The sequence below is a fragment of the Glycine soja genome, chromosome 8 (genome assembly GCF_004193775.1).
Source record: "Glycine soja cultivar W05 chromosome 8, ASM419377v2, whole genome shotgun sequence".
Lineage (NCBI taxonomy): Eukaryota > Viridiplantae > Streptophyta > Magnoliopsida > Fabales > Fabaceae > Glycine > Glycine soja.
The window spans coordinates 10,395,455-10,411,456 of record NC_041009.1 but is presented as its reverse complement, the minus strand read 5'-3'; the positions used below and the strand labels follow the sequence as shown (position 1 = coordinate 10,411,456).

The window sequence follows — 16,002 nt, the reverse complement described above, 5'->3', positions numbered from 1 at the left end:
TATTATATGTTTATTGGGAAACAAGGATGGCAATGGCACTTAGGGACAAGGCCAATTATGGGAACCCAAAAATTTCTGGTACTGGCTAGACAAGATATATATCCCTGGCAGGCTTTTCTTATTTTCATTGGCAACATAAAGTATTGAATTCTTGTATTCAAATAATGATTTTGGCACCCACAAATTGTGGCACAAGTCGTCAGTGGCTTGGCTTCTTTTAGCAATGGTCAGTAGTTTGATTCCTGATCATGTGAATAAAACAATACTTATTATTTTGTTTCCCATCTCAGGGGTAGGCAGAGGTGAAATTTCTAGTGAAGATAGGTTTAATCAATTTTGGTAGCTAGGTTTGTGCCTTCACATGCCACCCAGAAAATTGGTAAGGAAAATCAAATGAAAATCACTCAGAAAAATGGTAGATTCACTGAAAGTATAGGATATGGAATCAAACTTGGAATGGAAAACACAAGCACGTTGGAACACCAAAATTTTACAACTATTTCCCCCTTTTTTTACAGTTGGAAAACAAGAAAAAAAATACATTTCTAATCAAGCTTAACCTACCAAAAAAAAGATAGAGGTCTTAATAAATAATAAACAAAAAAGGATATTGAGGTACACCATACAACATAAATGTTTTAAATTTATAGATCCTCTCATCTCCCGCCAGACAACTCAATGGCATCTTGATTATAGACCGAATCTTCTCCCCAATCAAATCTTCTTTGTAATCTCTCATATTCTTGCCTCCTATTTACCTCCACATGCTGCCATTCCTCCCACCTTTCAGCTAACCCTTCTCCTTCTAGCATTCTTACAACCTCGGACATTGGTGGACGGTCCTCTGGTGTTGCTTGCGTACAGAGTAATGCAACTTTTATCATCATTTCTACCTCTTGTATGTTGTAATTTTTATTTAGGTTGTGGTCAACAATTGCATCTAGTCTTTTCTCCCTTTCTAATTTCTTAACCTGTAGAGCACAAAAATAGACCAAAACAGTAACCAACAAGTATAAACACTGCAGTTCACCTTTTTCTTTATATAAAAAACACACTTCAATTTATTTCCAGCTTAATAAAAATGCAGAGGTACAGTTATAACTACATGAACTTCCTTGGCTAACTGCAACCATTACTCCTGACAAGAGGGGGATAGGATACTCTTTAGGTGGAGCAACTATGACGGGCTGATCCTTATCTTATGTGATGAAATACCAAAACTGAAAAGTGACATCACCATTCACCAAACCACCCAAGAAGGACACACAAGTTCTAAGCATGCTACACAAACAAGAAACAGACCAAAAAACACAGAATCAAACAAGGAGGCTATGATCTTAGAAAGAGATCTTACATGGTCAAGTAACAGCACATCATCTTCCTCTTCTAAACGTGAAAAGTCAATTGCTCTTTGACCTGTAACAAGCTCCAAAAGCATAATCCCATAACCAAAAACATCAGTCCTTTCCGAAGACTTTCCAGTGGACAAATACTCTGGAGCTATGTGGCCCATTGTCCCACGAACTTGAGTTGTCACGTTAGTTTTTCGAACATCGACTAACTTTGCCAAGCCAAAATCACCAACAACAGCTTCAAAATCTTCATCTAGTAATACATTAGCTGCCTTAACATCCCGATGAATAATCTTAGGATTGCAATGCTCATGGAGATATTCTAAGCCACGGGCTGTTCCCAGAGCCACCTGTTTTCTTGTAGGCCAGTCCAGAACAGGTTCACCAGGTTTGATTTCTGCATCAGTATTAGTAAAACATCACTGGAAAAGATGCCAGATTTTACGTGCAAATGAGATATGGAAATCCAACCTACCCAAACATATTAAACAAAGTATACAAAAATCATATTTATATTGTTAATCATTTATCCATGTTAATTTATGCTTATGATATCAAGATGGCAGTGTTGGTGATGAAACACATAACTGACTCAACTTTCACAAGTAATTTACAACAAAAGAATTTTCTTTTGAACAAATAAACCGGACAGGTTGAACCACTAAAAGCACCCCCATACAGTTAGGGTTGAACAGTCAAACTACCTTAGCATTCACAAAACAAGTGAAAAGCAGCTAAAAAAGGAGAACTAGATTAGTTTACAAAACCAGTTCTGCAAAACTAAAATTAGGACTTGGTTGGTTAGGACTTGGTTGGACAGAAGTCAAGTCAGGATAAGGGTTTGGTTCTCAACATTTTCAATGGTTTGTGAATTTTCAGTTATGAGTTTAAAACTATGCAAATAAATAGAGCAAAAAATAAAATAAGGTTATCTAACTTTGATGTTATTCTTTCCTGCCGTTTTGAAGTTTCCATTTACTGATAATCTACATGCATACATATATGCACTTTTGAAAAGAAAAAAAAAAATATATATATATATATATAAAATTTATCAAATTAAGTTTAAATGCATTTATGACTTGCCTGGTTCAACCACCAAAATACCCTTTTATCTAGTTCCCCAGTTAAACAGTTCTTCAAATAATTGCTCCAAGGTGTTGGATAAATCCTAAAAATTGTTGGCATATATCCTAAAATGTGTAGTTTAAATATGAGAAAACTTCCATCAGCCAATTAATTTTAACCAGTTCCAGTTGCAAAATAATCAATACTTTCTATTTTGAAGCAAATCAAAATGAATACTTAGTATACCAGTGATGCCAAAATGCATTGTAACATTTTACCTCGAAGACGATAGGCTACACTTAAGTTCTGCATAAAGGGATAAACTAAGAGGCGCTCGGTTGGGGTAGTACAAAACCCAATCAGCCGTAACAGGTTCCTATGCACAGCTACACTTATCATCTCAACCTCACGCTGGAAAGCTGCATCTCCCCCAGGACTTTCATAATCAGTTAACCTTTTGACAGCAACTTTTGTGTTATCAGCAAGAACACCTTTATAAACCTTTCCAAAGCCTCCCTGTCCTAAAACATTTTTCTCACTGAAGTTGTCTGTAGCTATCTGTAGTTCTCTCCATGCAAATCTTCTTAGTTGGCCAAATGCAATTCGCCGATCAACTTCACCTGATGAAACAAGAAAGAAATAATAATGATAGAATTGTAATTTATAGTTAGCCTTGACAATTTTAAAAAGGGGAGGAAGTTCACATTTATCTCAATTTTAGTGTAGCTAGCTATCACAATATTTCAACAAGCATTTACAATTAAAAGATTACAGAATATGTTCAACCAGTAAATTCTCTTCTATCACTCCAAAATTTGATCATATCCCACATTCATTGGACACGGGAGGTTTAGAGCAATAGAGATAGACAGATATATTCCAATGTTTAGTTTTAACCACCAATTATCCAAAATCCAAATGTATAACATAAGAGGGGAGCCAAGATTGGTATTAGATCCCTAACATCTAGCCATTAGGTCCTGGAGGCCACAGGAGGTAAAGACACTAAAAAGTGGGAAAACCATGACAAAAACATATTGGCAATAAAAGGAGAAAGATACTTGAAGAAGAATGCATAGGTAGAGTTTCCAAATCAATATTTTTAAATGCTACAACTACAATCATATTAATGTCTATATCCACACATTTCACTTAAGAGAAACCTAATACAATAGCATTGCAATCTAAAGAAGAAACTCAAACCTGCGACGTCTACAAAAACTTCACGTCTGTAGCCCTTGTGTCTACCCTTGCACCCAAAGAACATCAGACCACCAAGGAAAAGGATAACAACTAACCCTATCACAATTCCAACAATGAGACCAGTTTTTGGTTTATGTGATGAACCTGCCAATAGTAGGCAAATTAGTATTCAGCTTGTAGAGAGGAAAAGGGGAATAGATAACAACACATCAAAAGGATGGAATAAATATTCCAATCAAGTAACCTTGATCTGCATTATCAGTTTCGCAAGGTTGATGATAACTCGCACCACAACTCAAATTATTTCCAGTGAAACTGCAATAAGGACCACAGTTAAAATAGTGAAATGTAATGGTATAAAATATATGTTAAAAATGGCAAAAATCTCATGCCCCTAAATTCAAATAATATTCTATCCAAGGACTCCATAGACAACATGTCATATGGTCATGCCAGATAATAGGGGAAATAAAAACAGTTTCAAATTAATATAACTTAAAAGGTAAGAGCTCTGTATTTTAATCACCACCAAACAATATAACGAAACATTTTTTTTTATCATCATTGGATCCACATTGACCAAGCAGTCGAGAGTTCAATCCTCAGTACCCGCTTTATTCTCATTTTAAAACAACTTGTGGTAGAAAATATCAGTTGGCAAAGGCTTGGTCCATGCTTCAGGATCAAAAGGTTTACAGATGATAAAGCCTGTTAAAAGATACAAGTAACACCAGTTCTAGGCTTTTAAGCAAAACCTAAGCTCTTTTAGGTGACTGATTCCTTATTTCTGCACATTTCTTTTTACACTTCCTTAAAATGGGAATATACAACTCCACTCCGACACCCATGATTCAACAGCATTTATCATATAAAGGAGTTTGTGTTCAATAAATCTTATTTCCTAGATGTTGGAAACATGGAAAGTAGTCAAGCTACAAGAACTAAATTAAGTTTCTTGAAACAAAATATGTGACAACCACCAATCTTTCAAATGCAAATAAAAAAGTGGAAGTGTGGAACCAGAAATGACTATTAGAATCATCTACTACCGCTTGATTGGAATACGTTAGTAATTGTTAAATGAAATTCTATATCTGAACTCTTTGGATGTATGTCACCACTTTTTAAGTGTTTCATGGGGATACATTGTCCTAGTAATCAGGGTTAGAAAGACAAGTTTAATTGGTGCTTTAAATGCATCATATACTAATTTTACAGTTTTACCATCCATACTTGTATTTAGGAACCTTGAATAACTGCTCTGGGATTTGGCCACTCAGATTATTTGAATCTAGCAGACTGCAAAACAGAAGTTTGAATAATCAATCAGATACTAAATTAATGAAATATACTTAAAAAAATACAGCAAAGTTATAGAAACCATTATTTTACATACACATTGATTAAGATTGGAAGACTGGCAAGTGATTCAGGAATAGTCCCACTGAGATTGTTTTGACTTAATGTTCTGGTTGCAGGACAAGAAACAGACACTTTTAAACATTGCACAAAAAAAAATACATGCTAAGGCCTAAGACTCATTATATATCTGTAGAACCTAGCAAACAGAATGCCATACTTACAAGAATTGAAGCTTTTTAAGATTACCAAGGGAAGAGGGTATTTCTCCAGTTAATTTGTTGCCTTCCAAATCTAACCTGCTCAAGCTTGTCAGGTTTCCTAACTCTTTTGGTATGTTGCCAGTGATGCCATTCCCTTGCAAAGAACTAATACAAGTACAATATGCATCAATTTACTTCCCCATCATCAAAAATTGAGCGAGTAGAATGCCAAAAATAATTTTTAGTATTATGGAGTTGACCAAGATTGTGTGAATATTTTTTGTAATAGAAATCCTTACAGAGCTGTAAGATATTTTAGAACTCCTATCCTTGGGTTCAAGTATCCTGTGAATCCCATATATGCTAGTGATCTGAAATGAAGCAATTTATATATTACACAGCAAGCACGAATTAAAAGATTTAAAAATGTGAAATATATAATTTTCTAAAATGAATAATGACAGCCAACATCTTCAGCAAATCAAATAATTAAAAGAAAACAACAACATAAAATACTAAAATATCTTACACTTGCATGACATTGTTGTTTGAGTCACAGTAAACACGTGACCAAGTACAAGGATTCACTTGATTTTGATTCCAGTCAGTAAGCTGGTGAGCTGAAGCATTTAATGATATCTTCAATGCAAATAGTGCATCTCCTGAAATGAACAAGAACATTACACGCCTACTAGAACCAACACCAAAAGTCCAAAACCATAGCAGTTTTGGAAAATACGAGGCATCCATTCAATTCTGTTAATAAACAGTTGCATGTATCGATATTTTCCTCAGAAATGAATTGGAAATTAAAGTTTGAAAAGCTGTGTTTTATCCCCGTAACAAGAAAATCAATGTATGTACATTTAGCAGTTAAATTTTACATAGCTTATATGATTTGCCAATGAGTTAAGTACCATAAGAACAAAAGAATGTACCTTGTGTATCAGGCAACACAAAAGAACATAAGCAACCCAATAGCAATAGCACAAATATGAAGTCCATTTCTACTGGCATCAACCACTGACACAATGTCCATGAAAATCAATTAACATACAAGCAACCTACATCTCTGCAGCACAGAATCATCAAAACCATTAAGCTGTGAAAATTGAAAAACAGTGGTAAATGCCATACAAAGACAAACAATGCAGAACAAATTACTAGAGTGATGAAAACAATTTAATTGCAGAACAAGATATTTTATGATCAACCATGAAGCTAAGCCCGATTGAGGAAATAGGAAGAGTACTTTTCATAGCCATTATTAGAATGGGTCACAAGATATGGAATTCTATTTTATGTTTTGTTCCAAGGAAAAAAGAACAAAACCTTTTTGCTTAATTTTGTTCTGTACATTCACTAAGTCTTATTGCAACACAAAGAGTACTTGAAAAACTATTTGGCGATGTGAAAAACTGTGCAGACCTAGACAGCCGCAGCTAAACTATCTGTTTCACCCACTCACCAGTCTAACCCTCTAAAAAGGAAAGAGATGATCTGTGAAAATCAATCACTCTGAATGTAACAACCAGTCTAGTAGCTAATTGACACTTTTCAATTCTCTTCTTACCACCCAGTAAAAGGGAAGGTCAATCGCACGTTCATCCTAAGGAATGGAAATACTGATTTGGATTAATTGCCAACTACTGACTCCTCATCTAATCCTAGAAATAAGCAGTCTAAACTCTCAAGTCTCAAGACAACCAATTCAGTGAACTTGTAATTTTATCTGGAAATAAAAAATAAAATAAAAAAGTCCAGAAATAATTAAAAATGACCAAAGTCCCATCGAAAGAACCGTGAAGGATTTGTTCATAAACAACCAAAATACTCCACTGCACACTCACAAAAAAGAGTGTTAACAGAAAGCACAGATGTGATCGGAACCAGAACAAACAAAACTAATCGACAAAAAAAATGAGAAGACAAATTCCAGAAACTTCAATTAGATGGGGGAAAATAAGCGAATAGGAGGGAGAAAATCGAATCGAGTAGGCACCGAATCGCGCGAACAAAAGGACAAAGCAATGCACATATGCCCAAAGATGGGTCAAAAACCAAAGGCTTAGGCTTGGGCAGAGCAGAACAGCGAACAGTACACACCAACACTAACAAACACGATTCAAAGAACAGACAAAATCATAATAATAATTAAAAAAGAAAAAAAAAACTGAACTGAAAATCGGAATCAGGTACGGGAATAGGCGGTAGTAGGTCAGGGATGGTGAAGAGAAGGAAGGTTTGTAGGTGAAAGGGAAAGAAAGAAAGAAAGGGAAAGTTGAATGAGTACTCACAAGTGACAAGGAAGGAAGTGTTAAAAGGATGACATAGCTGGCAGAATGGGCGAAGCGAAAGTGGCGGTGTGACACAAAATCTGGAACCGAAGCTTCTATTCTATCCCTCGCTTTGTAATAATTCCTTTTTACTAGACTTGACTATCTGTCTCAGAACACAACTTTCCCTTCCCTCAGAACACAAGTTTGCAATTACTAAATAGGACTGCAAATGAAAAGCAATTATTGCCTCTCCAATGGCCTTCAAAGTCTCACCTATTATTTTATGTCCACATGTCTTCGCCCCACGTTTCATACTAGAAATAAACAAATCAATTATAGTAGTAATCAAGTTTTAATGTCTCCATATTTTGCCTTCAAGATTTTAAAAAGATTATGACAGTAGTACGTTCTTGTTAACAAAGTACTACTAGTAGTATAAACATTTAAAGTATTTTTCAATTAATTAATCACATATGAAATGGAATAAAATGAATTTAGTGTAGGATTAAGTCAAACTATTTATTCTAGTCTTAAAACAGACTACTAATAACCTTATCCAGTCAGTCATAACTCGTACTAACAATTAAAGTACAGTAAAAGCTAGTCAAATTTAAAGAGATCATTTATAATCCTATTCTATGAGCTATAACGATTAATAGCCAAACTATATAAGCAGACTATTCCTGTACTCCAAATTTTATTTTGTCATAAGCAATTGGAGCGGGTTGGCCCACGCCCAACATGTGGGCAAAAATATATAGTCTAGCCCATTTATGGGTAGTATGCCAAAAAATAAAATAAAATAAAAGGTATGTGTTATACATTACAATTATCAAATAGCATTAATATATTACAAAAAACAAATTTAAATATGATTAAAACAGTTTGTCACTGTATAGAAAAACTTTTGAAATATCAGTAAAGATTAGTATTCTGGGTATCTAAATTTTAAGGAGAAAAAACTATATATATATATATATAAGAGAAGTATGAGAGAGAATATAAAATGAATTATGATAAATTTGTGTAAAAAAATTGAGTTGAAGAAAGTAAGAAAAAGATACTACTGCCTAACAAAAGTATCAGGTGCCGAAAATCCAAAGGAGAATTCTTCCACTGAATGTAGGGAGATGCTCAAGCACTGAAGCACAATCCTGCATGCGCTGTGTTCCAGTTGTTATTTTCAGCAAAGTGAGCAAGCCACGTCATAATTGAATAGTAATTGAGAAAGGTGAATATAAAGAAAAACTTTCCGCCAAAAACACGTGCTTTCACACACAGTCTGTTGTCACAGACTTTTCTTCCAAAGAATAGTATTTTGTTTTAAGTCCGGTTGCACAATCACTTGGCGAAATAATTTTACAGATAAGTTATTTTAACGTTGAGAGAAATTAACCACCTTTACATTGCTACTTTTCAATTTGGACCCAAGAAATCACACCTATTAATAGCATGTTTGAATTAACATTCTGAACTGCTAAATATTCTTTTAAATAAATAAGGCTCTTTGTATCTTTTGCTTGGGGGTGCTTTCCAAAAATTAGGGGGTGTATGGATTTACTTTAATCTAATTTGATTAAATTTGTTATCTAATCTAATAAATAAAAATTAGATGCAAAAGACAAGTATATGTCTGACCCCAAGTCAACTCAATCATAAACAGATTGAGTGGGGGATTAATTAATTAGGTCTAAATATTTAAAATATTTTTTTATTTTTGTAAAAATTAAATTTTTTAAAATAATAATTTATTTTTATCTAAATTTTTATAAATATATAATGACTAAATACACTTAAAAGACTAAATTTTAATAATATTTAATTTATAGAATTAATGATTACAATATTAATATGATATTTTTATTTTATATAGAAATAAAGCATTGTATTAACATAAAAAAACATAAACAAAATTAAGACTGACATAAAAAAACAACTTAAACAAATCATGAGTAATTTAATTTAATAATTTAACAAACTATATAAACTAAAAATAATATATTTTGTATTTAATAATTAATTTATATATAATAAAAATATAATTATATAATATGGGTTGAGTTAAGTTTGCTTGAGTTAGAAAAAAAATAAAAATAATTAGTGAGTCTATGATTGAATATTAATCGGATTCTATTGGATTTATGGATTAACTAGATACCTATAAACACTTAAAAAATTAATATAATTGAGTCGAATTGACTAAGAATCACACTTTTAAAAAAATAATTCAAATATGATATAAATTGTTAGATTAATATATTAAGTCAGTTATACAATAAATTTGCAATTAGATTTAAATGCAATAAATAACAATAGGAGTATTATATAACTGTATAAATGATCAAATTAGTTGAGATTTAAATTCATGTCTATAATTATTATAGTTCAGAATTTCTGATAAAAATTGTCATTTGATTTGTTGTTAATCTAAATATATTTATTTATAAAACTAAAACTAATCATGTTGGCTTGCGTATAATCCACAAATACACTCCCAGATAAATGATGTTTCCATGTGATGGAATCATGCCTTGATGAAATCGAATTCTTTTTGTTGTTCATGAACAATATAAAACAATTACTAATAGAAATTTTTGACAAAAGAAGACTCCCGCCGTAGGGGCTTTGTTGCAAGTTCTGTCTTCTCGTTTAAGATTCATCTAATCGAAACTGTTTTTCTTTGGATTTGACATTTGGTGATTGATTAGCCATGAAAATGAATGTAGGTGGGAGCTGCTTTGTCTCTTACGCCTAATTGATAGAAAAAATATTATTACCATTATGTCTGAGACCATAATCGTCTTCATTAATCTTTATATATTAACATGTAACTAAATATAATTAGTCTTTTTTAAAATTAAAAAAAAAATAAATACACATATTAATATAACTTATAAAGTTAATTTATATATAGTATAAAAATGATTAAAATAAAATATTAAGATTAAAACATTTTAAATTTTTATTAAAATTTGATTTAACCATAAAATCTATAAAAGATTTACTAAACTCAAAATCAAATATTTTAAAATTTTATTTATGTTGTTTATCGATTTTTTATTTTTTTTAATTTATGCCAAGATCAACATCACAACAATCCACCATTATCTTGATTAACATTATAATTATTGTCATCATCACCGCCAATATAATTTCCATTGTCACCGTCACCACCAGCACCTATTATATAATTTTAAACTACTTAATAATTTCTCCAATTGATAGACAAGAACAGAAAATGCTGGTAAATTCTTCCTGCTTTGTTAATGCCCAAAACACAAGGCTTATATACTAGGCTCTCAATACACAAGTTATTGGATGCCCGAAAAAAAAGGAGAAGAAGAACAGAATTGAATAAGACAAAATAGAGGCTAACAGAATTAGTATAAACCATAAACTCTCAAGGATGAGTAAAATAACAATTGACAATTTAGTCCCTGAAACGGATGGGCTTGGTAATGTTTCTCTTGGGCTGCCTTGAATATGGGAGTCTGCTTCAGGTGTACTGCTATCACAAAACTACCAAGAGTTGGGTAGCATGACATAGGTATTCAAAGACATTAATTTTGAAATGATAATGCATGATTAAGATGGAAGGATGAATGCATTGACTTGATAATAGCAATGGCCTTCAACTCAAATAACTCTGCCACCATTACACTAGCAAACGATACTGTACAGTATATGGCTAGCTACATGCTGATTGTTCGCCAATCAATCAACGTGCGTCGGGTGGTGAATGGCAGACAAACAGACAAAATTTGGTAGGGTTGGAATTCTATGCCTATTAGTCTACATTTAATAGTCTACACATTTTTCACATTATAATTCAATCATAAATCCTTTTATATAATAATAATAATAATAATAATAATAATAATTTTATTGGATCTTTATAATAATAATATCTTAATTTTTTTTTATTTTTGTCATGATTTTTATTTAACTGACAATGCAAAACATTTCAATTCATAGAAGGTATTTTTTTTTGTCGTTTATAGTTGAGCATTTTTTCTTTCATTCTTTACTCAATATTTTGTGGAGTTTGTATATAATAGTAATAGTAATACTTTTCAAATCTTAAGTATTTTGCACAGAAAAAAAATATAAAACATTGACTTGACCTGTGTTAGTGTCCAAACAAGCTTCTCCTACCAATATATTTATTTAATCGTATGTCTTACCTCAAGACTCCATATATTGCTCAATGCTCGGTTAGGCAAACGATCTATGACTATGAAGCAAAGAGGTAGGTATCGTATTGCTCGACATCTAAAGTTTCAACACTTCATCTTTTGCTCTGTTAGGCAAACGATCATTGAACAGGTGAGGTAGGTACCGCCCAACATTAGGGTTTAAGAAATCAACATACCACATGGAGGGAGTTCCTTTTCTCATCAGTAGTAGCTAGTAGGAACCAAGAAGAAGAGTAATGTCTTTTTATATTCTACTGAATAGTTTGCCCATTTTTATTTTTAATAAAGGGAGTTTTTTTTTTAATAAGGAGAAATAAAAAACAACATCAAAAATTTATAAAGAGAGATAAAATAGATAAAAAAAAGGTATTTTTTGAGTTAGACCTCTTACTTAATAAAGAGAGATAAAATAGATAAAAAAAAATTATAGTCTACATTCTTATTAAAAAAGGTATTAACATTTAATGTTCGATCATGTTTCAAATATGATTATCTTTAAAGAATGAGATATATGAGAAACTAATTTATTTAAGACAAGATTGTTATTTCTTCTAAAAGTATATAATTATTTTATTATCTCTTATTTTATTATATAAATTGGAAACATAAAATAAATGTTAAATATGAAATATCAAATATAAAATTGAAAAATATTAGGAGATGTAAGTATAGGTTATTTTAAAACTTATTTTCAAATTTGTTAATTATGAATATATATTCAATAATTATTAAATTTATCCATGTTTGCCGAGTATTGTTTTAAGAAAAGAAAAACTTTTGTTTACTTTAATTTTTTTTTTACTTTCAAAATAATATAAAAAAGTTAATAAAATTATTATAATATAACTCTTGTATGTGATCCAAAATAAAAAAATTCCTCTAAATTTACCTATGCATAGTACTATCTAGTTTTACACTAATAGATAATATAAATATATAATATACAATACATTTTTAATTCTAATATGTTATAAATTTGAATAGAATATATATTTATTGTTTTTTACATAATTTAAAAAAAATATAAAGCATGATCGTAAAGTCATAAAAGTTGATTAGTATTTAAAATGACATAATAATATATAGTGAATAAACATCTTATCTGAAGACTTTTGTCTCTTTGACACTCACTTGTCCTGTGACTGTGTCCTCTGGAACCAGAATCTCTCACTCTACACAACACACGCCAAAACAAAACACTCGGCTTTACTTTACTACTTGATTCCCCCATCATCAACCAATCATTGATCCCACACGAACCCCAACATGGCGGGGTGCATCAGCTTCACCGCCACGCGCGACCGCTGCTTCCGCTTCACCTTCTCCAACGCAGGCCTCAAATCCGCCACCACGGACCTCGGCGACGGCACCATCATGCACTGGTGGGCCCCCAAGGCCCCCAAGGACTCCAAGCCCAACCTCCTCCTCCTCCACGGCTTCGGGGCCAACGCAATGTGGCAGTGGAACGACGTCCTCTCGCACGCGCCGCTTCAACGTCTACGTCCCCGACCTCGTCTTCTTCGGGGACTCCCACACGACCCGCCCCGAACGCTCCGAGGCCTTCCAGGCCCAGTGCGTCGCGGCCCTCCTCCTGGCCCACGGGCTCCATACAACCAGCGTTGTCGGGATAAGTTACGGCGGCTTCGTGGCGTACAGCCTGGCGGCGCAGTTTCCGGAGCTTGTGGAGAAGGTGGTGCTATGCTGCGCCGGGGTGTGCTTGGAAGATAAGGACTTGGATGAAGGGATGTTCCAGGTGAAAACTGTTGATGAGGCTGTGGATATTTTGCTGCCGCAGACGCCGGAAAAGTTGAGGCAGCTCGTGCAAATCGCGTTTGCCATGCCTGTCAAAGCCATTCCCACTTGCTTCCTCAATGATTACATTAACGTCAGTATTTTAATTTGATGCTTCAAGCCTTCAATTTTATTTTATTTCATTTTCTCTTATCAAATGTATATTGGTGTGTGTTGATGTCCTGCTTTACACAATTCCTGATTGTATTGTATGATGGTTGATTATACTTACATGTTTAAGTTTGTGTGTCTTCTTAGATTTTACCACCATGGTGCTGACTAGGGTAAAACTATTGTTAACGAATAACCAGAAAAATGTTAAAAGAACAATAATAGGAATTGGACTATTGGGAACTGGTAGGGTTAGTGCTTCTGATCTAAACGCTTCCCGGCGATGTAGTTATTTTCAGACTAAATTTTGTCGTCAATGTCATTATTGATGCTTGGAAAGTTCAACTGTTTTTTTTGGGCATTTTCTCTGTGCATTAGATGGTTCAAGTGTATTTTCCATTTGATTTTTGACATTTGTATTGGAGATTATCTCTTTGAGCAATAATGGTTGGACACCTAAGAGACATTTTATTCTCTTTTTGTTACGTTATATCACGCATCTTATCTATACACTCAGATAGCATTCGGAGGTCCATGCATCATTTTCCTATCTCCTTCTCAGTTGTCCTTTTACTTGAAAATAAGGTATGTCTGCTTGTTTGTTGTCTGATTGCTGGATTTGGATTCTCTCTTCTATAGTCCTCTTATTGAGAAAAAACTGACAAATATAATAAGCATGGTATGGAACTCTTCTATACATGATTACTCAAAAATTGGCTATCCCTTGACGTGAATACACAAGCACAGGTTGCCATTTCATTACTGAAACTGGTTTTACTTGCAGGTGATGTGTACTGAAAACCGCCAAGAGAGGAAAGAATTAATCGAAACATTACATAAGGATAGAAAACTATCTAATCTTCCTAAGATAACCCAGGTTTGTTCTTCTCTTCTGACTTAACATTAATGTGCTAATTTCACCATGTTTGCAATCTTTCACTGAACTTTTCAAATGGCACAACTTTTTGATGGTGCAGCCTACGTTAATAATCTGGGGAGAAAAGGACCTGGTATTCCCAATGGAACTAGCTTATAGACTACAAAGGTAATTTCAAATAATTTTAGCACACTATTAATTTTATCTTCAAAGCATCTCTAATGGCTTATGTCTTGAAGTTTTGATATCAAATGGAGTAAGGGCAATTCAGATATCAGTATAGCATGAAAGCATAAACCTTATATTTTTATTATGTTTTACATACTTCAAACTCTTTTTTTTTTTTTTCCCCGATGTTCAGGCATTTGGGAGAGAACGCGCGACTAGTGGTTATTAAGAATGCAGGGCATGCTCTCAATGTACAGAAGCCCAAGGAGATGTACAAGAATTTAAAATCCTTCCTCATTGATCCCACTACTCCAACTGTGCCAAAAAACCAAAGTAATGGTACCTAAGTGGATTAGCAGAGAAATGGAAGATATTTACATTCATTTTTTTAAAAAATAATTAAAGGGTTATTTACATTGATTTTGTTGCTTAACTTCTTGCATTCATTATCTGTATGAAGAAATTATTAAATGCAAAAAATAATTTATGAATCACATTCGAGTTAGTGAGTTAGAATGCACGTATCACAACAAATGAAAAAGGCCCGTCATAACAAAAAATATGAGAAAGGTAAAAAAATGAGAAAAATTGCTTCCACCAGAGCTGTTTCCGTAAAAACCACGGAATGTTGGAAAATATGTATTCCATAACCTATAACAATTAATTTATTAAAATAAAAAATGACATTTTTATTTCTTGATGGAGATTACTAGTATTTTATTTAATTTAATTGATTGACCACATGTTAATTAATTGTAAAAAATTTAGTGTTTTATGAGATTGACCAAAACGTGAACAACATAAGCTGGTTTTGTAGTTTGTGGAAGCCACGAAAGTTTAAAAAATTTCCGACCTGCCGGATTCGAACCAGCGACCTAAGGATATCTGTTACAAACTACAGTCCTCCGCTCTACCAACTGAGCTAAGGTCGGTTGCTAATGGTTGTTGAACCAAAACTTATTACGATATAATCGTAACCTTTTGGAATATTTAACTACAGTAATTCACATACACACATAATTACTACATGTAAATAATTAGTAAATTTTATATTTTGTAAGAGATGAAAATATTATTATTAAATAGGTAAAAAAAATATTATTATTAAATAATAATAATACAATTACTTCTTTCAAGAAAGAATAAAATAATGGATTTCTTTATTGTTAAATAAATAAAACATTTGAGTTAAAAAAATAAGAAGATAAATTGGTTGAATTATTTGTTTGACTGTTGATTCAATATTATGTATTAAATTTTTAAATTTAAAATTCAAATTTAAAAGTGAAGATATGAAAAAATAGACTATGTATCAATAATATAAAATAATTATATACTTTCATGTAATCATACTTATCACATATGATAAGATTGTTAATTTTTATAATAATTATT

General features: G+C 32.6%; 1 protein-coding gene, 1 non-coding gene and 1 pseudogene across 5 annotated transcripts; 1 reads left to right on the top strand and 2 right to left on the bottom strand.

Annotated features, from left to right (window-relative positions):
• Positions 1–431: 431 nt before the first annotated feature.
• LOC114421859 (probable LRR receptor-like serine/threonine-protein kinase At5g10290) lies at positions 432–7,673 on the bottom strand. 3 transcript variants are annotated; one of them, XM_028387953.1, is made up of 12 exons: positions 7,483–7,673; positions 6,124–6,257; positions 5,715–5,847; positions 5,485–5,556; positions 5,207–5,350; positions 5,020–5,091; positions 4,857–4,922; positions 3,868–3,938; positions 3,624–3,767; positions 2,699–3,040; positions 1,355–1,749; positions 432–971 (listed from the first exon to the last, which is right to left on the bottom strand). In XM_028387953.1, exons 2-12 carry the CDS (start codon positions 6,200–6,202, stop codon positions 657–659), a joined length of 1,833 nt encoding a protein of 610 aa, XP_028243754.1. In that variant the 5' UTR covers positions 6,203–6,257; positions 7,483–7,673; the 3' UTR covers positions 432–656. The 3 variants fall into 3 exon arrangements, with proteins under 3 accessions (XP_028243754.1, XP_028243755.1, XP_028243756.1); XM_028387954.1 differs by lacking the exon at positions 7,483–7,673 and adding an exon at positions 7,365–7,476; XM_028387955.1 differs by lacking the exon at positions 7,483–7,673 and adding an exon at positions 7,188–7,333.
• Positions 7,674–12,757: 5,084 nt separating this feature from the next.
• On the top strand, positions 12,758–15,101 carry LOC114423859 (annotated as a pseudogene). The gene is made up of 4 exons (XR_003668942.1): positions 12,758–13,545; positions 14,347–14,439; positions 14,540–14,607; positions 14,801–15,101. The product of XR_003668942.1 is annotated as a monoacylglycerol lipase ABHD6-like (transcript).
• Positions 15,102–15,454: 353 nt separating this feature from the next.
• Positions 15,455–15,539, bottom strand: TRNAY-GUA. The gene is given in 2 exon segments: positions 15,455–15,490; positions 15,503–15,539. It is a non-coding gene; the product is annotated as a tRNA-Tyr (tRNA).
• Between the last annotated feature and the right edge of the window lie 463 nt (positions 15,540–16,002).